Source organism: Panthera tigris, chromosome C1 (assembly GCF_018350195.1).
Source record: "Panthera tigris isolate Pti1 chromosome C1, P.tigris_Pti1_mat1.1, whole genome shotgun sequence".
Taxonomy (NCBI): Eukaryota; Metazoa; Chordata; class Mammalia; order Carnivora; family Felidae; genus Panthera; species Panthera tigris.
The window spans coordinates 167,824,741-167,847,842 of NC_056667.1; the positions used below are offsets into that span (position 1 = coordinate 167,824,741).

Consider the following 23,102-nt stretch of genomic DNA (forward strand, 5'->3'; position numbering starts at 1 on the left):
ATTATTTAAGAAAAATTTGAAAAATACAGGACTCATCTTTCAATGGAAAAGAACTTCAACTTAAAAAAAAAGTAATTGGTGGGGGAAGGGCTTTCAATATTTTTCTGAAACTTAAAATTAACATCACATTTTGGAAAGGTCAGATAAATGTGTATGTTGTTGTAGTATGGAGAATGTCCGACTGAGTGCTTCCCCTAACGGGGAAGCCACAGCAGTGTGACGCGGGCAGATAAACCAAACATGTCATTGCATGCAAAAGTCCCAGGCTCTCTCACTCACAAAGTATTTCACCCAAGTTCTCAACAAGTTATAGAAAGAAGAACTTGGGGTCTGATCTTTCCCCTTGGGCCTTCTTCAGTGGAAATGCCAGCATACTGAGAACTGATCCAAATTGAGGAAAAGGGCGGGATGAGATAGGGACTAAGTCAGTGACATTTTTCTTGAGCACCGGACAGTTGAGTCAACAGTCTATGGGCAGGTTTGTGGTATTTTACACATTTGAAGCTGAAACAAAAGATTTAGAAAGTGAAATTGATCTCAGTTAATTCACACCTGTGAAATATTTGTAGAGTTCTATTGTATACGCCATAGAGTAGTGTGAAATAACAGAGGTCTTCGATTTCTGACAAGTTTTTGACTTTTGTATTCTAATCTTTTTCATTTATCAGCCCCATGGATTCAAGGAAGTTACCTTCCTTCCTTAAGATTCAATTTGCTCATCTGTAAAATGGGATTGATAACGTAGTCCTCTGCTGCTCCCGTGAAAATTAAATGAGTGAAATGTGAATGATAAGGCCTGACCGTGATGTGCCATAAATATTTTACGGAGGAGGATATATGAAAGGACATACATGCAGCTTAAACATGGTTAGCTTAATCCTTAAAGTAATAATAATGTCAACGTCAACTATCATTTGTGTGCTTCCTCTGCTAGGCTCTGACGCAAGCACTTCCTAGGTATCTCATTTACTCCCCCAAATCCTCACAGAAACCCTCTGAGATAGGCATCTCCTGGAGGCCCCAGCTGATTCTCAGCCTTAAATCGTCCTATTCCCAGAGCACACATTGTAAAGATCTTCAAACCTGTAAATGTGGTTTCCCTTCAGACCATCTGTTACTGTCTTAATACTTAAGGGAGTTAATATTTCAGAGGAGAGACAGAGTAGTGAAGGAAGACCTCTCCAAAGCTTAAATCCCTGAGAGTTTGGTGAAAATTTTGTAGGCATATCATCATTCAAGATTTGACGGTAAAAGGTATTACCTCCCTCAGCAGATACGTATTTCGCTCCTGCCTACTGTCCATAAGGTCCTGTTCTGTGGGAATGTTGCAGTCAACAAAATAGCCAACCTGCCTTCATGAGGTGACATTCAAGATTGAATATCTAGTCTTCCATGGTCTGTCATACTTTGGCACTTGAGCGATGATGTGAAAACTAGTGATACAAGTAACAACAAACACAGGGATGGTGACGAATGTACTTAACTGGCTTTGTACTAACAACCTTTATATTCATCTAACAAATTTAACTGCTCGTTCACATTTATACACATGTGGATTTACTGATAGAATATCAGCAGATGGCGGGGGTGGGGGGGTGGGGGGGTGGTTCCTGGGTGGCTCAGTGGGTCTAACTCTTGATTTCGGCTCAGGTCGTGATCTCCCGTGCATGGGTTCAAGCTCTGAGTCGGGCTCTGTGCTGATAGTGGAGAGCCTGCTTGGGATTCTTTCTCGGCCCCTCCCCTGCTCTTTCTCTCTTAAAAATATATAAATAAACATTTTTAAAAAACCCAAATCAGCAGATAGAAATAAAAAAATTGAAGTAACAAGCACACTTCTTGTATGTTCCTTCACAAATGAAAAAAAAAAAATGGAAAAAGCAAAACTAGTCTAATTTTTCGAATAAAGAATATGGTTTTATGTGGTTTCGTATTTTTAATATATACTGAAAAAATGCAATCAACTTTGCTAAGATTAGTCATTGTAGTTGTATAAAAGCATGGGAAATTATCACATGTTAATTTGGCTTCCCTCCTTTATGTGAAACCATGTAAAGTACTTTTTCAATTATGAAGCTGATTTGATTTACTAAGAGTTTAGATTAGAAATGTATGAGCTGAGTTGAAAACCTGCTTACAAATCATTTCAGTATGACATTTGGATAAAATATAAAGATAATCTGAATTTATTTATGATGTTATGTCAGGGAAATTCATGAGAATTAACTCATGACAGTTCTAATAATAATCATTTCTGACACATTACAAACTCTGTATTTCCACATGAAGAAAGTTTGCTTAACACTTGATATCCTATTTCAGTATCTAGCTTAAACCAAGGAGGACAAAAAGCTCGTACTAGTATTTTGAAAATAGAGTATTTTCAGATACGATGTAGTCCAGGAGAAGGCACAATCGTTAACATTGTAGAGCACAAGCCCAGTTGCACACACCTGTCTGGGGAGCCTTTCAAAAATTCTACGTCTAGGACACATCAGATCTGAGCCGCCGGAAAGTGGGGACCAGGTGTTGGTACTTATTTGGAACTCCTCCCTGGTGATCCTAATGTCCAGTCAAGGCTGAGAACCACGTGCTAGAGGCGTGAACTCGGGCAGGCAAGGTTAAGGGAGAGCGCTGAAGATGGTCCTGAGCATAGGCTGAAGTTGCAGAGGTCTTGCTTCTCTGACATGATTCTGCAAGCACTCCAGAAGACAAGGGTAAAAACTTCCTTGAGTTGAAGAAACGACCCAGAGCAGTGATGATGACTGACAGGCCGTTCTTTGTTTTTTTTTTTTTAATTTTTTTTTTAACATTTATTTTTATTTTTGAGACAGAGACAGAGCATGAACGGGGGAGGGCCAGAGAGAGAGGGAGACATAGAATCTGAAACAGGCTCCAGGCTCTGAGCTGTCAGTACAGGCTCGAACTCACGGACCACGAGATCATGACCTGAGCCGAAGTCGGACGCTTAACCGACTGAGCCACTCAGGTGCCCCGACAGGCTGTTCTTTGAATGGATCCTGTCTTGAAACCAGTGCAGAGAGTAGCTTGGCAGGACCTTCGCTGTTGGGTGCTGCCTCCGGGGCAAAAGCAGCATCTGGAAGTGGGAAGGAGAAGCCTATACAAATGTGAGTGTGTGTTCACTTAATGGAATTAGTTTTTATTTCTCATTTGAGAGAATAATTGTTTCATGACTTTGTGAATTTTCTTTCTGCCTATGCATTCATCCTTTTGTACATGTCTCCCGTTAAGATATGAAACACGAATAGAAGATACTTAAACTACCACGGAAGCTTTGAACTATTTTTTTTTTTTTTAATGTTCATTGATTTATTTTGAGAGAGAGCCTGCATGTGTGAGCAGGGGTGGGGGGGAGGAGCAGCGAGAGAGCGAGAATCTCAAGCAGGCTCGGTGCTGTCAGCTGAATCAGATTCGGCTGCGGGGCTCGATCTTACAAACCTTGAGATGGAGACCTGAGCCAAAATCAAGAGTTGGGTACTTAACTGGCTGAGCCACCCAGGTGCCCCAAACTGTTTTTTTAATTTACTGACCCATTTTCAGCACATGTTCCTGGGGTCTGTGTTGGGGTTGGGATAATGGTGAGCAAGATGTGGTCCTAGACGTGATGAACTAGGTTGTTAGTGACTAAGTTTGGGAAGTAGGCTAGCTGTGAATAAATAACTGTAGTTGTATTAGAGTTCTCCAGAGAAATGGAACCAGTAGGGTGGGAGGATAATAGGTAGGTAGATAGATATAAGAAGAGATTTATTATGGGAATTGGCTCCTTCAGTTAGGAGGCAGAGAAAGTCCCATGATTTGCCCTCTGCAAGCCGAAGAACCAGGAAAGTCAGTAGCGTCATTCAGGCCCAAGGCCTGAGCGGCAGCGGGCAGGAGGTGGGGGGTGGTTGGTGTAAGTCCAGAGGTCTGAGAGCTACACAAAGATGTGGAGAGAAAAACATTTGCGGGAAGTGACCTCGAGAGAGGTGGGAACATGAATTGTTTGGCTACGCTGGATGAAGCTCTGAGCAGTGATGGTTCTGCCACGTCACCGGGTGAAGCTGATGCAAAGTGGAATCATCTGTGGCTCCAGGAAATGGCTTAACACAACAGTTTCTCTGGTTTTCGTTTTCATTTTTTTAACATTTATTCATCCTTGAGAGACAGAGAGAGGCAGACCATGAGCAGGGGAGGGGGGGAGAGAGAGACACACACGGAATCCGAAGGAGGCTCCCGGCTCTGCGCTGTTTGTTGGCACAGAGCCCAGCGCGGGGCTCAAACCCACAAACTGCGAGACCATGACCTGAGACGAAGTCGGAAGCTCAACTGACTGAGCCCCTCAGGTGCTGGTTTTCATTTTAAACTTGACGGAAGTTCACAGTTCACAGAGAACTTTTTGGCCATTTTTATCCAGCAACTTACAGAATATTTTGTGCAGCTTTGAATTACTGCATATTTATTTAACTTTGGGGTAGCAGCTCCAGAACGGTAAATTTGTTTCTAACTATTGGCTGTATTCGGTTGTGCAATCATGATGAAAACAGCGATCAGGTGTTATTTCTGACCTCCTTTCTCTCCTGTCCTTAATTTTCCTCTTGCTGAGGTGCCTTAGTCAACCACGTGGCAGTTTTACAAAGGCTTTGGTGTTTTCAGAGAAGATAGTTTATTTAGATGTCTGTTGTGGTAATTAGGAACTTCACCTTCAGGTAGACAGAATCTACCATTTATCTATTTTCGACATTGGCAAAAATAATGGGTGGTTTTGGTGAAAAATTTAAACTGGAAGTTGCATCACAGTGAGTTAAAATTTTGTGTTTGTCACTGTCTTTTTCACTTTTTTTCAATTAGGTTGGCATCATGTAGCCATGCTAACTCTGTGAGACCTTACCCACCCAACACTCACAATGGTCTTTCTCCTTCCTCCTCCTTTTCTTTCTTTTTCCCTTTCTTCATTACTTTTAACATGGGGATCTTCTGTTTCTCCCTGGACCGTCTTTTATCAAGGTTTGGGCTGCAGCAGACCCCCTTTTCATTCCAGGTACACATTGCTTATCAATAGCATTATTTTTTCAGACCTATACTTAATCATTTTCAAGTCCAGTGCTCCGGGGAGCTGCTACCAAGATGTGGAAGTCTGGTAGAAAACTCTGTAAGAAGCCTGGCCAGAAAACCCTTATCCACATTCTTTTGGAACAATATTCCAGACCGTGAGAGTCAACTGGGGTAGTCTGGGCCTCACCTGGACTTACTGAATCAGAAACTTCAGGGGAGCAGCTAGGAAACTTGGTTCAGTTCAGCTGTGTTGAAGGGTTTTACCGTTTGTCCTGAACAGTGTTTTGGAGAACAAATGTATACACAAACATCTTCCCATTCTCATTGAGACAAAATTTCCTCCTACTCAGGACATTGCTGCAAATAATTTCACTTTCAAAATACTAGCCTTATCTATGTAGTCAGTATGAGTTTGCCTGGGAAGCTTTATGTCAAGGTTATAGGAGATGGAGTGCCTGATGATTTTGAGAATGGTCGCTATAAATATATGATAAAGTGGTACAAGTGACTAGTGTTAAGAGTTAAGTAAACAAACCCAAGTTCCACATCCTTATCCAGTTAAGCTGATGAAAATGTAATCACCTGCCTTTGGAATTCAGTTCAGGTGGAATGGAACTCTCACATGGCAATTGAAGAGGGTAGACATAAGGTCAGTGAAAGGATTCCTAAGAGACTACATCTTACTCTACCCCAAAATCACTTACTTTAAAGCATGTTAATAGGATTCTAGCCATAAAGCAAAGAAGTCACTCTAGCAAAAGAAAAAAAAATATCATTGGGAAGATCACTTTCTTTTGTACAGTTTAGAAGTGCTATATTGCCCATGAAAATATTTATGTTTCGTTTTCTGGCTATTCATGCATTTGCCGAAGTACCTTTTTAAATAACTTTTTTTTTTTTTTTTTAGTTATTTTTGAGAGAGAGACAGAGAGACAGAGCATGAACAGGGGAGGGGCAGAGAGAGGGAGACACAGAATCTGAAGCAGGCTCCAGGCTCTGAGCTGTCAGCACAGAGCCCAACACTGGGCTCAAACTTACAAACCGTGAGATCATGACCTGAGCTGAAGTCAAGAGTCAGACGTTTAACCCACTCAGCCACCCAGATGCCCCTAAATAACTTTTTTTTTTTTTTTTTGTTTACTTATTTTTGAGAGACAGCATGCTTGTGAGTGCAAGCATGAGTGGCGGAGGGGCAGAGAGAGTGGGAGACAGGATCCGAAGCAGGCTTGTACTGACAGCAGAGAGCCTGATAAGGGGCTCAAACTCCAGAACCCTGAGATCATGACCTGAGCGGAAATCAAGAGTCCAGTTGAACGCTTAATGGACTGAGCCACGGAGCCCCGCCAAAGTACCTTTTCATGTGTTTTATTCACTACTGAAAAAAATCAAGTTTTCCAGTCTTTTTTTTCTTTTTTTGAAAATAGTCACAATAAACTAAATGTAAACTGTAGGGCAGTTTGTCTTCAATGCTAGGCATTATTAATGTGCTGCTAATTAGACACAGCCACTTTCCATGTGCTCAGTCATCACCTCCCAGCTTCAATGCTGGAATGTGACTTAAATTCTGAGGACCATATTCTTGTCTTTTATTCCTAAAGTCTCAATGCAAGAAATGTCTTTAACGGTGCGCTGATAGGGGTGCACAGGTGGCTCAATCAGTTAAGTATCCGACTCTTGGTTTCAACTCAGGTCATGATCTCACAGTTCATGGATTCGAGCCCCACATCCAGCTTTGTGCTGAGGGTGTGAAGCTTGCTTGGGATTTCCTGTGTCCCTCTCTCTGCCCCTCCCCTGCTCATTCTCTCTCTCTCTCTCTCTCTCTCTCTCTCTCTCTCTCTCTCTCTCTCAAAATAAGTAAACATTTAAAAAATAATAAAAGTGTTCTGATAGCTTGTTCTTTAGAGTAAAGTGTTTGAGGGTTGATGGAGGGAGGTGGGTGGGCCTGGGCTAAATGGGTGATGGGGATTAAGGAGGGCCCTTGTGATGAGCACCTGGTGTTGAATCACTAAGTTCTACACTTGAAAGCAATTTTACCATATGTTAACTAGAATTCAAATAAAAACTTGAAATCAAAAATTTTAATATAAAAAAACGTGCTCTGGTAATGTTGCCTGTAATGCTAGCCAAATGGTCAACACAAAGGCACATTCTTTACCACAAATGACACCCTGTAATTGTATCTGCACAGCCTGTGTGGGTTTCAACTGGTCTCCCTGCCACCGTCTACCCCCAGTCGTGTTGGTTACCCATCTCCTATATTGAGCCCATTGCTTCATGATGTTACCAGCTGGAGATGTTGTGTTCTACAAACACAAACCACCTGGTGAGAGAAAAGTTATGTTGGCACAGAGTAACTCAGTGTTCCCCCCCCCCCATACTGTGCACTGAGTATAAGGTGATAGAGGAACAGGAGTCAAGGATGTTTTATATGTGGTGAAGGAGAAAACTTGGGGATAAGCATGTTTATTTTCTCTGTTGTCCTATGGTTTTCAGGATAACTGATGGTATTTTTTCCCCCCCAAATACTGTAGGTAGCCCTACTGGAGAACCTTGTGGAAAGACTTGTCTGGAAGAAAGAGACAATCAGTGGTTGGGGGTCACACTTTCCAGACAGCCAGGAGAAAATGGCTCCATTGTGGTACGCTATTGGGATTAGTCCACTCAGAAAATCAGGGGATCAAATATTCTGGGTGTGATGTTCACATCATTTGATCTACGTTTGTGTTTTATTCAGGCTTGTGGGCATAGATGGAAAAACATATTTTATATAAAGAATGAAAATAAGCTCCCTACGGGTGTTTGCTATGGAATGCCCCCTGATTTACGAACAGAACTGAGCAAAAGAATAGCTCCATGTTATCAAGGTAAGGAATCATTTTGGTACTACCCGGATCAAGAAAAACAAGTGAATGCCTTTAATATTTTTTTTATTTTCAATTTTGCATATGCAGAGAAAGGAGAAGAAATCTTATTAAAATAGCTGTATTTTTAACTACTCAAAGCATTTCTTTTTTATTCAATTGCGGTAGTGTGAGTGCAAAAAAATGTGCTTTGTGCTTTTAGGAATAGAAATTTGTATGGTTACATTTGAATAATTCTAGAATTTAGTTGATAATTACCCACTTTTGCACTAAATATATTTTGAACTCCACATGAATGAGTCTAATGTCTAGAATATAGAGGACACTTAAAATCATGAAATTATGATGAAAAACTTGAGATTGAAAAGTCTGGGAAGATGAAAACTGTTTAGGTTTCTTGTTTTATCTTTAGCCTTCAAGAATATTTAGAAAGATTCAAGTGTAAATGTAAGCAAATCTTTCCCACTCACTGTGTCTTTATTTATTTTTTTAATTCACATATATTCCTTGAAACAACAAGGGATTGGTATCTTAACTTTGAAAAATTTTCCCATGAAAATTCTAGATTGTTAGGTAGCAGTAGTGTAAGCAGAGTTGGGACATTAACACCTGAAGTGAGCAAAATTAGGGGTGAATGTCAACAGAGCATTAAAACCTATCTTAACAGAACTAAAATTCCAAAAATGTATCCTTGGAAATCTCAGAATTAAATATATATGCATTCCATTTTCCACTTTTTGTAACCAAAATGATCACTACAGTGTCCAAATAACCTTTCCCTTACCTCACAAAATTTTGACCATGCATGCAAATTCAGTTATTCTGTTAACTTTGGGGTCTTCTGTGGTATGGGATGTCTTAGAAAAACTCCTAATCTCTAATTGGCCTTTGGACATCTAGGAAGACAAAAGGTGAATTTTAAATTCTTAATGAAGTGAAACTCAGTCTAGTGTTCTGTATGTTTATCCTTCTCTTTTTCTCCGGGGTGTATGGTTGACACTTTAAAACCTTCTCAGAGTAGAATTTTGTGCTGTTGTTCAGTTATACCCAGCCACATCCTGCAAAACATTAAACTTACCTTGAACTTAAAACACCTAAAACTATGAGGAAATTTATTTTAAAAAAAGGCGGGGGGATATAAAAAGGAGTGAAAAATCATGCCCAGGACTATTAATTACAAATGACTTAATTGATTTAACTCTTCCAGTTAGCAAAGCCAAAACAAGGATGTGGGCCTGATTCTTCTATCGAGGTTTACTTACATCCGTTCCCCGGGAGAAGCAGAGCATTGTCTTCCCAGTAGGTTCCAGAAGCATCCAATTCATGGGTAGTGGGAGACCTGAGCTGAAGTTGGCTGCTCAACTGAGTCACCCCAGGCACCCCAGGAAATCTATTTTAATGCAGACCTGGACTGGAAGACACAAATTCTAGCCCTGTCTTAGATACTCACTTGACAATTTTTTCGAGTGTATGCTGCATGTTCTTTCCATGAGAAAGAGGCAGAGGTAGCTGTTTTTATTGCTATTTTGCAGGAATATTTTTGGGGATTAATATGGAAGAGATTTTTTATCTTAAATTTTATCAAAGCTACTATCTTAAAAATGGGTTAGTATAAAATATAGACTCTAAAAGGTATGTTAGTAAGGATTTATAAGATAAACAAAATTATGCAAATTTTGTCTTTTTCAATGAAATCCTGAATTGTTTTTTGTTTTTTTACTTTAGATTATGTGAGAAAATTTGGAGAAAATTTTGCATCCTGTCAAGCTGGAATATCTAGTTTTTACACTGAGGTAATAGCTCCTAAAATACAGAATTTTAATTCTTAAGATTCAGACTTCTGGTTTACAGGTGTTACGCTTTATGGTAAAAATTGTATAACACCTAAATAATAGTTTTCTTAAATTTGAGTATATTACAGCTTAATTTTCAACACTCAATATTCAACATATTTTGAAAACCGGTTAATACTTAAGATGGCTGTGTCACGCAAGACCAACTAAAAGTCTACGCTAAAGAATATGACTTGCATCAAAAATTTAATAAAAATAAAAGGAAGCTATTGTTATTTGCTTTAACTCATACATTTAAAATATTCAAATATGTTTTTAATTACTAGTTGAGGGGAAAAACATATGAATCCACATCTTTCATTAAAATTATGAGAATTGAGAGATTGAAGAATTTAATATCCTTTTAAATTAGACGTATTCCCAAACTCTGTTTTTCTCTAACACTTCAGGCAGGATATACAATCAAAGATCACAGTTGTATTCAACTTCCAAATCTCCCATTTTACCTTCAAAACCCATTAGGAATTTCTGAATGTTTTCTGGATCTATGCAGTCAGACTATCAAGCCTTGAGTTAACAATTTCCATAAATATTACCTAAAAAAAAAAAAAAAAACACTTTATACTTAAATTGACCTTTTTATAAGGTCAGGATCATTTAGGAAATTTAGAAATATGTTAAATAGGTTTGATCGCTAGAAGTTTTCATATTTCACCAAATATATCTGTTCATTCTGACTTTTGTTTCCTTTTCCTAAATTTGTATTTATCGTCAAATATGCCCCCAAATTCCATTCGATTTGTTTTTTTTCTAAGCTAACGTTGTTAAGGAAACTAGTCATTGACTCTTAGCAAATAGGAATAAATTAAATCCACTTTTTACTCTTTAGCAACACGTGATTATCTCCATAATAAGCACTAATGAATTATCCAGATGCGATTCACTTGATTAGAAACCACATTACCTGTCTCCCAAAAGCTTTCTCTAGTATTCCATGATTCTTTCTTCAATTTTAAGGTTCACTGATGAGTGTGAAGGGAGAGTTTCTTCTATGAGATTGTGCTTGTAGGTGAAAATTCATTAGCTAGCTTCTCTGGCTTTTTTTCTGATATGTTTTTTAAATTCATAAAATGCTCAGATTTTAGAAATGTATTATCAAAATGTATTCTTGTCACTACTTAAAATGTATATTTGGAGGAGGTTTTGAGTGGATTAAACTTTGAAATGATGATAAATTTTTTTTTTTTTTCTTACAGGATTTAATTGTGATGGGAGCCCCGGGATCATCTTATTGGACTGGCTCTCTTTTTGTCTACAATATAACTACAAATAAGTACAAGGCTTTTTTAGACAAAGATAATGAAGTAAAATTTGGAAGTTATTTAGGTACTGTAAAAATGGACAAACTCCAGTCCTCTAGGTCTTATAGATACTATTTCTCTTACTTATGATTACTAGTCTCTTCAAAAGATCAAAATGGCCAATAGCAATTAAAGAATTCATAAACTGTCACTTTAAGGATATAATCGATGAAACTTTAACTTAATGATTGTAATTATATATGTTAAATATTAATATTTACTTGTTAGACTAGAGAACTGGTTTAGTTTACTCTTACAAGCTTGTATCTTGATGCAGTAAACATGTTATCGTAAAGGTTGCATCTATTGAGTGCTTACCGTATCCAAGGAACTTTTGTTTTTAAGTTTATTTATTTTAGAGAGAGAGAGAGAGAGAGAAAATGAACATATGGGGGAGGGACAGAGAGAAGAGCGAGAATCCCAAGCAGGTTCCATGGGCTCTGTGCTGACAGCAATGTGGAGCTCAAACTCACAAACTGTGAGATCATGACCTGAGCCAAAATCAAGAGTCAGAAACTCAACCAACTGAGCTACCCAGGCGCCCACCAAGGAACTTTTATAGGCGTTCGACACGAATTCATTGAATCATGTATGAGTAAGTGTAGTTTCTTAAAGGACCAGCTGAAAGTCAGTGGGGCTATCGACAGCATTCTACACAATGAGTAACATTATGAAGCATACGGATCTAAAAACAGCTCATTGACCTTAGCCTCATATGTTCTTAGAAAATATTTCCCAGAGTTTATTCTTGTCTTTCTCCTTCCTCTCCTCTTCCTCCCCCTCCATTGCCTCCTCATCCTGTGTAGTAGGACACTTTATAGTCTGTATTTCTACAGAAACCCAAGATTTCTCAGCATTGATTCCTGTTACAGTAAAAAGGGATGCTTTTCCCATAGCTTTTTAGAAAATACAGATTTGTTAATCATATGTGCTTCAAATGTAAGCAACCTATACTCAGAAATAATTACAATAAGAAAAAGCGGTGTTATTTTTTCCCATTCATACAGGAAGAATTCTTTTTCAAACAGAGGGAATTTGCTTACAGTTCAACATTTACTTGTTTGTGGTTGAAGTATATCTTGAAGTATTATAAGAAATATAACTTAGCATTATGCCTTTTGTCTTATAACAAAATATCTTACCATTTGTGTCCTCATATGGTTTTATCACTGTAGGAAGATTCCATGGTGAAAGAGTTGAAGTTTAGGGAGTTTTTGCTTGAAGTTTAACATGTTAAATTTTAGATCTCTAAAATATTTCACTTGTAATACTAGAAGCTAGCATATTCTGGTACTACATAGAGACCAACAGACCAGATGTAAAAGTGCTCTCTTTAATTTCTAGGACTTGGAAATGAAAGCCATGTGCCTAGCTTCATAACACAGACTAATAATTGCTTAAAGCATATGATAAATGAACAGTTTTGAATATTGCTATGCTAAATATTCTTAAAACCGTTTAGTGTAGTCTTTGGAATTCAGTCTCATTTGATTCTGTGAATGGATTTATGATGATCTATTTTACCCCTTGCAAATAATGATTCCCATGGTTGTTGTCCACTTTCTTTGAAGGCTACTCAGTTGGAGCTGGTCATTTTCGGAGTCCGCATACTACCGAAGTAGTTGGAGGAGCCCCTCAACATGAACAGATTGGTAAAGTAAGAATTACATTTTTACATTAATTCTTGACAAAACTTCAAGGAAACTGCATGAGAGAATGAGATACTAAAGGAGAAACTGCAAAAATTCTAAGGAATGAAAACTAAAAGTGATGAGCTGTGCACTGCCTTTCATGGTGAAAGTTGTATGGCTTTTAGATTAAATTTAACAGAAAAGCTTAAAGGAAAATTCTGAAAGTCAAATTGAGGCTTTTCTTTCTTTAAAAAAATTTTTTTTAACATTTATTCATTTTTGAGAGAGACAGAGTGTGAGCGGGGGAGGGGAAGAGAGAGGGAGACACAGAATCCAAAGTAGGCTCCAGACTCTGAGTTGTCAGCACAGTGCCCGATGCAGCCTGATGCAGGGCTCAAACTCATGAACAGTGAGATCATGATTTGAGCCAAAGTTGACGCTTAACCGACTGAGCCACCTGGGCGCCCCAGAGGCTTTTCTTTCTTGTGAGTAAATTGTTTTTGGAAAAAAAAAATCTCAAGATGTCTAGGGAATATATTTACTGGTTACCACGTTTCTAGGTGAAGGGATATTGAGCGAGCTGTATGTTTTGTGTAAGACCAGAAAGAATCAGATGTTCTTTCTGGTTCTGGGTTTTTGTTCCATTGTAGTGTGGACATCACTAAACTTTTCTGAGCCTTACTTTGGAAAGTGAGGCAAACAGCACTTTGTGCTCTAAGGGATCAAGACCATAGTCCCTGAGAAGATAGTTCAAGGAAGGCATATTAATGTGAATGTGGTTCCCTAAAGCTTTTGAATTACACCCAAAAGGATTTTTGTGTTTTTTTAACTCTTTGGGCAGTTACAAGTTGTGAACGTTGATGTTTTGATCACCTGAGGATTTTTTTTTTTTTTTTAACGTGATAGCAGTCTCAGTTTTTCTAACTCTGTTCCTAATTGCAGGCATACATATTCAGCATCGAGGCCAGAGAACTAAACATCTTACATGAAATGAAAGGTAAAAAGGTAATGTCTCCACCTTTGGTATCACCGAGGGCTTTCGTGAATCACCCTGCTGCTCTTCTCAGTGACGGGATCTGGTTTGTTTTGGGCAGCTTGGCTCCTATTTTGGAGCTTCTGTCTGTGCCGTGGACCTCAACGCAGACGGCTTCTCAGACCTCCTCGTGGGAGCTCCCATGCAGAGCATCATCAGGGAGGAAGGCAGAGTGTTTGTGTATATCAACTCTGGCTCAGTAAGTCCAATCACTCACCAGCTGCAGGCCGTCTATTGTATTATGATACAAACTGAAGTTAGTTCAGGCTTCTGAGGCTATAGATTCTTAGGCTTATTTTACCGATGAAAGTAGAAACTCTGCTATTGTACTAATGCTCTAAAAATGAAATGGAACATTCTGGTTGGTGGGAATCTGTCCCATTTTGACATTCCAGAAGTAGGAGATTAGTTGTTCTGGTGTTTTTCTACTGACCTCTTGAATTTCAAGTAAAGTTTCTTTTAGTTTTATTATAATGCAAATCTCATTTGAAAGAATGATTTTTATCTATCCCTCAAAATGTAGATTTATCATTGGTTCTGTAGTGAATGTCTTTGCTTACAAATATTATCAGAAGTAGAAGATAAAGTAGAAAATGTTTTTAATTTATTTGAAAAGAATAGGAAACAAGATGTGTTTGGATAAAATGTTAATTTACACAATTTATGTAGATGATATTCTTGATATAAGAATATAAGGGAGGCACCCGGGTGGCTCAGTCAGTTAAGTGTCTGGCTTCAGCTGAGGTCATGATCTCACAGTTGGTGGGTTCAAGCCCCATGTTGGGCTCTGTGCTGACCACTCAGAGCCTGGAGCCTGCTTCAGATTCTGTGTCTCCCTCTCTCTCTGCCCCTTCCCTGCTCACACTCTGTGCCTGTCTGTCTCAGAAATAAACATTAAAAAAAAAAATTGAAGAATATAAAGGGCACCTGGGTAGTTCAGTCAGTTAAACATCCAACTTGGGCTCAGGTCATGATCTCACAGTTGGTGGGTTTGAGCCTCACATTGGGCTCTGTGCTGACAGCTCAGATACCAGAACCTGCTTTGGATTCTGTGTTTCCCCCTCTCTCTCTGCCCCTCCCCAGCTTATGCTCTGTCCTTCTTTCCCTGTCTCTCTCTTAAAAATAAACACTCATTTTAAAAAATGGGCATAGTTCATTCCAAAGTAGATACAGTAGGTGTACAAGTAATTACTGCTTCTGGTTGAGTTATAAATTATGGGAGATGTTGTGGAGTAGAAACTAACCACTTCACAATTCAATTTAAAGAGTTCTGTTGACCTTATCTTGCCAGTCTGTCTTCTTGGCATTAAATAAAAACAAAGAATAGATAGGGCCTTGATGGAGTCTTCTTGGTCTGTTCCTTTGATTTAAGAGAAAGAATGGAATTGTGAGAAAAGTGACTAATTTCTTAAGGCACAGCAATTTTGGTCAGGATTCAACAAAGTAAAATCTGTTTCAAGAAAGTATTTGTAGTCTTAATCAATGGTTTTAGAGCATTTGATAAGGTCCTATATTAAGCACTAGCCTAAACACTTTGATTTGAGAGTGAATAGTCTTATACAGTTAAAAGATTTTCAAAGTTCCGAACACAGAGCAGCAAAGTTGTTAATTGGGATTCCCTAGACTGTGTTTCCACTTAAATTTAATAGTCAAGGCATATCATCGACAAAGTGATCATGCATATCTCCTTAACAGTGATATCAAGCATTAGGTTTTTTTGCACAGATATTTCACATTTCCCTACTCATAAATGGTCATCTTATACTAGCTACATTCTCATCATGCATACTTTTGTTTATAAACTAAACTTTTTGAAAACAGCTTGAAAAGTAATCCTATACACCTACAATAAGGCAGTATGTGATCTTTTTTTCCTCATTGAAGTCTTAAGCAATCCTAATGGGAAAAACAAATGAAAGTGTGTTCCTTTGATTTAAAGGGCAAGGAAGGAGCTGTACCCGTTAGGCTACCCTCTTGTTCTTCCCTCATTCCTACCTGGAGGCACCACTATTGAACATGGGGTAATTTCATAACTGATTGCAGTTTTTAACCCTTCTGACCTAGATTATTCTTTCTTTGTTCCCTTCTTACTTCCTATTTGTTACCTCTCTAAAATGGCACTAACCACTGCCTGGCAATATATTAGTTTGGCTTGGTACTGTCTGATCTTCTCCTGGAAGTGTTTTTCTACTGCTGTGTTTTTAGGGTTTGAAAGAGGACTGAAGAAATAGGTGCTCAGTAATTGTTTCTGAATGAACTGAAAGAAGAATGATACTTGAATGAATCTTGCTTCCACCTGCTTCTATGAAAATAATTCTTAGAGGTCACCAGAGGTCACCATTTTCTGACTGGAGAATACTTGAAGAGTGATCACTACTTCTTGAAACCCTCTTCGTGGAACTTTAGTGCCTTTCTATTGTTTTAGGTCTATACCTTCTCGTCCTCTCTGGAGCCCATTCTCCCTTCTCTTTAAATTAGGATTTCCCTTGGAGTCCAGCTTTTTCATCCCTTATTCCCTGATAAAATAATTTCTGTTTTCGGTGCCGGTGATTTTTGTCTGCAGACATGATTCATTAAAAAAAAAAAACACTGAGCAAATATCTGAAATGTAACAAAACCTATGGAAATAGCTGAGAATAATCTTAGTTCTGACCTCTAAGACCTCAAGTGTAAAAAAGACACAAACATGAGAGTAAAGAATTTAAGTTTAGGAGTTGTTTGGTTGGAAAATAAAAGTGGAAGGGTGTTTCATAATCAAAAGGAAACAACCTGTGTGATTAGGGGATGATGAAGAGACTAAGAAGAGGAAAGGATCTATGATGAGTGCATGGATTTTTTTTTTTTTCTTAGTACAAAGGAGTGACAGAGTTTAGAAAGAGGTCTGACAGTTGTTACTGCAGTGGCTCATTATTGTAACATTATTGAACGTCTCCTTGTTGTTTTTTTTTTTTTTTCTTTTAATTTATTTTTGAGAGAGCACAAGCAGAGGAGGGGCAGAGAGAGAGAGAGAGAAAGAGAAACACAGAATCCGAAGCAGGCTCCAGGCCCTGAGCTGTCATCACAGAGCCTGATGAGGGGCTCACACTCACGAACTGTGAGATCATGACCTGAGCTGACCTCAAGTCAGAGGCTTAGCCGACTGAGCCACCCAGGTGCCCCTGAATGTCTCCTTGTAATAACTCATCTTTCAACTTAAGAGATAGCAGTTGACCAATCCATGTTTCATTGCCGCTAGGATAAGGCTCAAGGCTAGCTTCTGTTGTGCCAACTCCTGAACTCAGAAGCCTTCAGTGGCTTCCTGTTCCCTAAATGGAAGTAAATTTCCCTCAGTATTCAAAATTCCACACCATGACACTTCAGTTTTTTGTTTTGTTTTGTTTTGTTTTTGTCTCCTTCATTCTACATACCATTCATAACAGCCAAATTCTTTGGAAATTTGTTTTGCTGATTGTATTCTCTGCATATTAAAATTATGTCCATCCTTCAGTAGCCACATTGAATACCATCTCTTATGAAATCTCTCCTTGCTTTTACAGTTAGATATGCTGTTCTTGATAATACAAAGCAGTCTGTGCTTCTCAGTCATTTCCATGTTTGTGCTAAGCCTTCCATGTAACTGGGCTTCTTCAGGAAGGGGAGACTGTCTCCTACACACACTGCTTGGTCCTCCTTCGCCTCTTTCCTCTTTGCACAGTGCATTGCCTTTAGTAGGAACTCAATAAATATTTGCTAAATTGAATTATCAAAATGATTTATTGGATTTTCAAAGCCAGGGATCATGAGTTCGACAATTTTTATGTCCTCTGAGCTCTAATCATACTATTATATGTGTTGACATACTTGATAAATATTTATTGAATGGAACGGAGATGTGTGTACTAAAGCTCAGTCTGTAGTTTGTCCAACTTGTTTGAAGCATTAGAAAAAATCCATATCCAATTACAACAGTAAATCATGTGTAAAGTTGTCAGAGAGGGTTATAATGACATCTTTTCCCCCCTTTTCTGTCTAGGGAGCAGTAATGAACGAAATGGAAACAGAGCTCCTTGGAAGTGACAAATATGCTGCAAGATTTGGGGAATCTATTGTTAATCTTGGAGACCTTGATAATGATGGCTTTGAAGGTAATGAAAAGTATCTAATTTGGTACTTGACTTCTGCTTTTAAAATGGAACATGGAAGATAATATGATTGGAGTTTTGTTTGCCTTTCTATAGAAAATGGAGCCAAAATGTTATGCTAAGCTCATTTTCTTTTTGGTGTTATACCTGACTTCTCCTCATTGGTTAATTATTCTTAATTGATTGCAGACTCATTAGACCAGGCTATTTAACTCTATGTACAGTAAAGACACTGACAAGACCCAGCAGAGGCTGGCTGCAGAGCTGGAGCAGGGTTCTAGAAGACCCCGTTGTGCCAGGCATCCCTTGTTCAGGTGCTACGTTGTGGGACGATTTGGTAAATGGCAGGAGAGCACGCTTAGCAATAGTGAGGGACAGCTGGCAGACCCAGTAATATTGGCTATTGACCAACTTATATGGAAGCCACTCCCTAATGCACTAGATAGTTCTGTCATAACTGTGCCTATTGCCTGGATATCAGCCCTGCTGTTGAAAAACCTGTGTCTACCAGCCTTTCCTCTTAAAATTTACTTTTGTCAGTCTAATACGGAATGGTAACCAAGTCTGGTAAAATTGTGCATAGGATGATGAATGGGTTTGAAAGGAGGGTGTGCAATTTGTAGAGTTCAGCAAATAAGTATTTGATATTTTCAGGGCTCAGAATTGTCTATCTTAATGTAATCATTAGCAATTGGTATATGGTAATAAGTTGAAACTGAGTTGGATACAGGAAATAGATGAGGGAGTACTATAAGTTCTCGCTTATTTTTAATACCTCTTACGCCAAAAGGCTTCACTCTAATTGTTTAAAATGTGTTGGTCTTTGGGGCGCCTGGGTGGCTCAGTTGGTTGAGCATCCGACTTTGGCTCAGGTCATGATCTTGCAGTCTGTGAGTTCGAGCCCTGTGTTGGGCCCTGTGCTGACAGCTCAGAGCCTGGAGCCTGCTTCAGATTCTGTGTCTCCCTCCCTCTCTGACCCTCTCCCACTCATGCTCTGTCTCTTTCTCTCTGTCAATAATAAATAAACATTAAAAAAATAAAATGTGTTGGTCTTCAAGAAGAAAGTTAGTGGGTTACTGACTATATATTTTGAATACTTTGAATATACATTGAATAGATATCACATATTGAATATATGGACTCTATTAAATGTAAGAGTATAATTTGGTACACAAATATTACCATTTCTAGAGTTTTACTATCTTATTAAAAATAAAGGAAATTAAGTATATATTTTTAAGGTTATGGTTACATGTAAGCTTTACATTAAAACTTCTATAAGGTTTTATTATGCTGTACTTCACAAGAGTCAGCAATTCTGATGTTTATTGAGCACTTACTTGGTGTCAGATGTACCATGCCAGGTGGAGAGTATATGCCATAATAAATGTAAATAAAAGAAATAGTGACACCCTTTTCTATAATTTTAAAATCAAATGGAATATAAAATTAAGACATTAAAAAAACCTTAAGTGGTGAAATTTAGGGAATTTACCTAATAAATATATATGGATAAAGCCATGTTTATGCATCTTGACATTTCATTGATATTATGAGATAATGCAGTTCTTTCCTTGAAAAAGAAAATCATTCAGTAAGATACTTACTTTGTTATGATTCCTTATACATCTTGTTTTAATTGACACATTTGAGGAAGACCATTTGCTGTTTTGAATGCACTAAAATAAAACATGGGCGAGTGTACATGGGAAGTGATTTTTTTTTTTTTTTTTTTTTTTTTTTTTTGGTGGCATCAAAATGTCAATGACAAACCTGAATTCTTAAAATCAGATATAGTGGTAAAAAGGTCATGGACATTACTCCTGTAGTGAGGAGAATCCCAGGCAGTTTTCCAGTGGCGTGTGAAGGACAGAAAGTGTTCTGTCTATGGGACTTAGGAAGAGGAACTAGGGGAGACCTTGGGGGTACGAGGCGGTCTTCCAGACTGCATGTGAGAACCTAGGTTTCAGACAGCACTTTGTGTCCTAAAGTCTTCGGCTCTTGACTCCTAAAGGTAATGGCTTTATGTGTTCTATTCAAACACATATGATTATATGATTTAGGATTCTATTCAAATGATTATGTCTCATATTTCAGTATATTTTTGTGCTATTACAATTTCATTTATAATTTACCTCATATTTACATTTAGTGACTCTATTAATGATGATTCACTTCAGTGCATGCTTGTTTATCTTTTTCTACTTTATCAGTTCTAATTTTTTTTTTTTAGTTTTATTGAGATGTGACTGAAATACATCGTGTAAGTTGAAGGTATACAACAGAATGACCTAATATATGGATGTAGTACAGAATGATTACCACCTTGCATCTAGTTAACATCTATTCCCTCACAGTTAATTTTTTTTCCTTGTGATGACTTAAGATCTACTCTCTTAGCAACTTTGAAATAGATGATACAATATCGTTCACTCTAGTCATTACACTGTACCTTGCATCTCCAGAACTGTATCTTAGAACTAGAAGTTTGTACCTTGACCTTTTCACCCAATTCCCCCTACCCCTCAACTCTGGCAACCACCAATCTGATCTGTTTCTGTGAGTCTGATTTTTTTTAGATTCCACATGTAAAAGTGAGATCCTACCGTGTTAGTCTTTCTCTGACTTATTTCACTGAGTAAAATGCCCTGAGTTCATACATGTTACCACAAATGGCAGGATTAATTTCTTTTTTTATGGCCAAGGTAGCCTTTTATTTTTGCCAATGAGTAAGCACTTTGCACGTTTTCGATCTTAACAAGACTGTGCTGATTTGCAAGTGGGCTCAGTGTGTTGTACTTCTTCACTGAGGTTTTTAATTCTTCTCTACCATATCTGCCTAGGTGAGAAAGCAAGGAACCTTGTCTTGTATTTCTTTGTTTCCCTATTCTTTTACCGCATCTTCTATTTTATTTAATTATTCTGGAGTAGATGGGTGAAGTTACTTTTTGTTCATGGCAGTGTGTGGGATTGTGTAGAAAGGGGATGAAAATCTCACCTGTTCTTTTTCCTTCCACATCCAGTCATAGATGCAAACAGACTTAAAGTCCTTACTATTCACACTTTCGTGGTGCTTTGTAGAGGAGACAAGTTATTTTTGCATTCATTATATCCTGTCCTTTTTCTTTTTTTAATTCAATAGGAAAAATCAGGCTGAATTTCCTGTGTACTTAGAAAAGCAATGCAGGCCATTTTCTAAGGAGATAACCAATTTGGCAAGAGTCCAGCATAAAAATCTCATCAAGAGTGTGAGGAAGTTAGGGAATAGGTACATGAATAAACCTACATGATGGACACAACTGACAGCATTTTGGATTTCATCCATAAAATTGATACGGAAAAACCACTTATATTTTGGCTTAAGTTTTTTCACCTTGAGCATTGACTTCTAGACTGTATGTTTGAATATTTTTTAAGCAGAGCCATAATGAAGTATAAGCTGTGTATTTATGTGCCCCTGAAATGTTGATATATTATCATATCATTAATTGAGCAGTTCTTTTGACTGCAGGAGTTTGCAGAAAGGAAAACACTGGAGATAGTCTGTAGTGTTCATGATTCCGTAGAGCATGGTTGATGGGTGAACACAGGCTCTGGGAGCCAGACCGCAGTGCTTATATCCCAGCTTCTTCATATCTTAGCTCTGTGCCCTTTAGCAAGTTACACTCTGTGCCTCAGTTTCCTCATCCAAGTTGGAATCAAAAAGTACTTATTTGATAACGTTTAAGAGTTACATGAGAAAAGCCCCTACTTACAGTGCCTGCATTATAATAAAATTGTGTTTATTTCCATTGTTAGCTGATGTTAAAATTATTTTGATTATGCTAATAATTGTTACAGTTTGCACTAACAATGAAATAAAATGTTCTAAAAATTGTCAGTGTTTTGCTCTATATGTTGTGTCCCAAACTGACTTGGATAGGCATGAAAAAAACATTATTAATAATACGTATTTTCCTTATTCCTGTAACATTTGCTAACATTTAGTATGTTCTGTAACAGATCCAAATGTAATCCTAGGAAATAAGAATTTGGATCTATATATAAGAAAGGAAAAAACTGAATATAGTCCACAAGTCTTCTGCTTGAAATGACATTGATTTGGGCTTTTTTATATTTCATTTGAAAGGGCACATCTGTATTCTGTCAAGACTTGTGCCTTACATCACTAGTGCTAGTGACTTATCGCGAGAATTTCTGTGTGTCAACAGCTTCATAGCCCCAGGCTCATTAGCTTTACGTATCATCGAGAATGAAGATCCAGGACTCTAGTTTACTAATGATGTAGCCATAGTAGTTGAAGTATAAACCAACCCTGACTACTGAGATCCATGACAGGTCTTGCCTTCAGTGGCCACGGAATGCTTTCCCCCCACTCCTTCCCTTACCTCCCTCTTCCTCTCTCCTTCTCTCTCTTCCTTCCCACTCCTTCCCCTTATGTACCTGTGAGTATTTAGTTTGCACAGGTATGGCTCCAGCTATTTCAAACTCATTGCCATTGTTCCTGTGTCCCATGCTGCCCCTTAGTCCACTGTCATGATGCAGGCTATTGTCTCCGTCTAAACTGCCTTTACCCCTTTTTTTTTTTTTTTTTCTCACCTGGCTATGACCTGTCACTACTTTAATCTTGGCTTGGGTGTCCTCTTCTATGTGAAGCCTTTCCTCATTTCTACCACCTTCTCATATGTGGTGCTTGTATTCTGGTTTTACGTTCTCTTCTTCCGTGCTAGACCGCACTCCCTTTTCATGGCCCTCTCCTGTATGGCTGGTTTCTGTCAAATGCCCAGAATACAGTAGGTGCTCAATAGTTTTCCACTGAATAAATCAACAAATGGGTGTTATTGCACATGAGGATTTAAAATAACTGGCACAAGTCAAAAGAGCGCGACCTTATTATGTTTAAACAATATATATATAAATTATGTCTATTATTTACTTTTAGATGCTATTAGAAATTGTACAGCATTTGGCATAGAATCATATCAAAGAGGTATTTATTCTCATTGAACTAGCAGTCAGCAATTACCACCGTAGCTGTTAAAAAGGTTTCAGATCTGATAAACTAAGAAGTATTGACTATCATGAAAGCAAACTTCCTGTATTTTGGGTTTCTATGAAAGTAATAAGAAAACATTGCATGTAAATGAACCTATGACTAAACCCAAATAAATGTAAAACTAATGAAATGCTCTTGCAGCTGTAGAAAATTATTTTTCTCCTATGTGTTGTATATTTATGGCCCTTAAGCAATCATGT

At 38.1% G+C, this 23,102-nt stretch overlaps 1 protein-coding gene across 3 annotated transcripts in view; it reads left to right on the forward strand.

The window, feature by feature from the left end:
* Window positions 1–23,102, forward strand: part of ITGA4 (integrin subunit alpha 4) — a 90,220-nt gene that overhangs the window by 12,005 nt on the left and 55,113 nt on the right. For all 3 annotated transcript variants that reach the window (XM_042994842.1, XM_007083914.3, XM_042994841.1), the window contains 8 exons: window positions 7,578–7,684; window positions 7,781–7,910; window positions 9,633–9,700; window positions 10,957–11,086; window positions 12,633–12,718; window positions 13,635–13,697; window positions 13,787–13,924; window positions 17,738–17,849. In XM_042994842.1, the coding sequence (XP_042850776.1) occupies window positions 7,578–7,684; window positions 7,781–7,910; window positions 9,633–9,700; window positions 10,957–11,086; window positions 12,633–12,718; window positions 13,635–13,697; window positions 13,787–13,924; window positions 17,738–17,849 (834 nt within the window). The remainder of the gene's footprint in view (window positions 1–7,577; window positions 7,685–7,780; window positions 7,911–9,632; window positions 9,701–10,956; window positions 11,087–12,632; window positions 12,719–13,634; window positions 13,698–13,786; window positions 13,925–17,737; window positions 17,850–23,102) is intronic.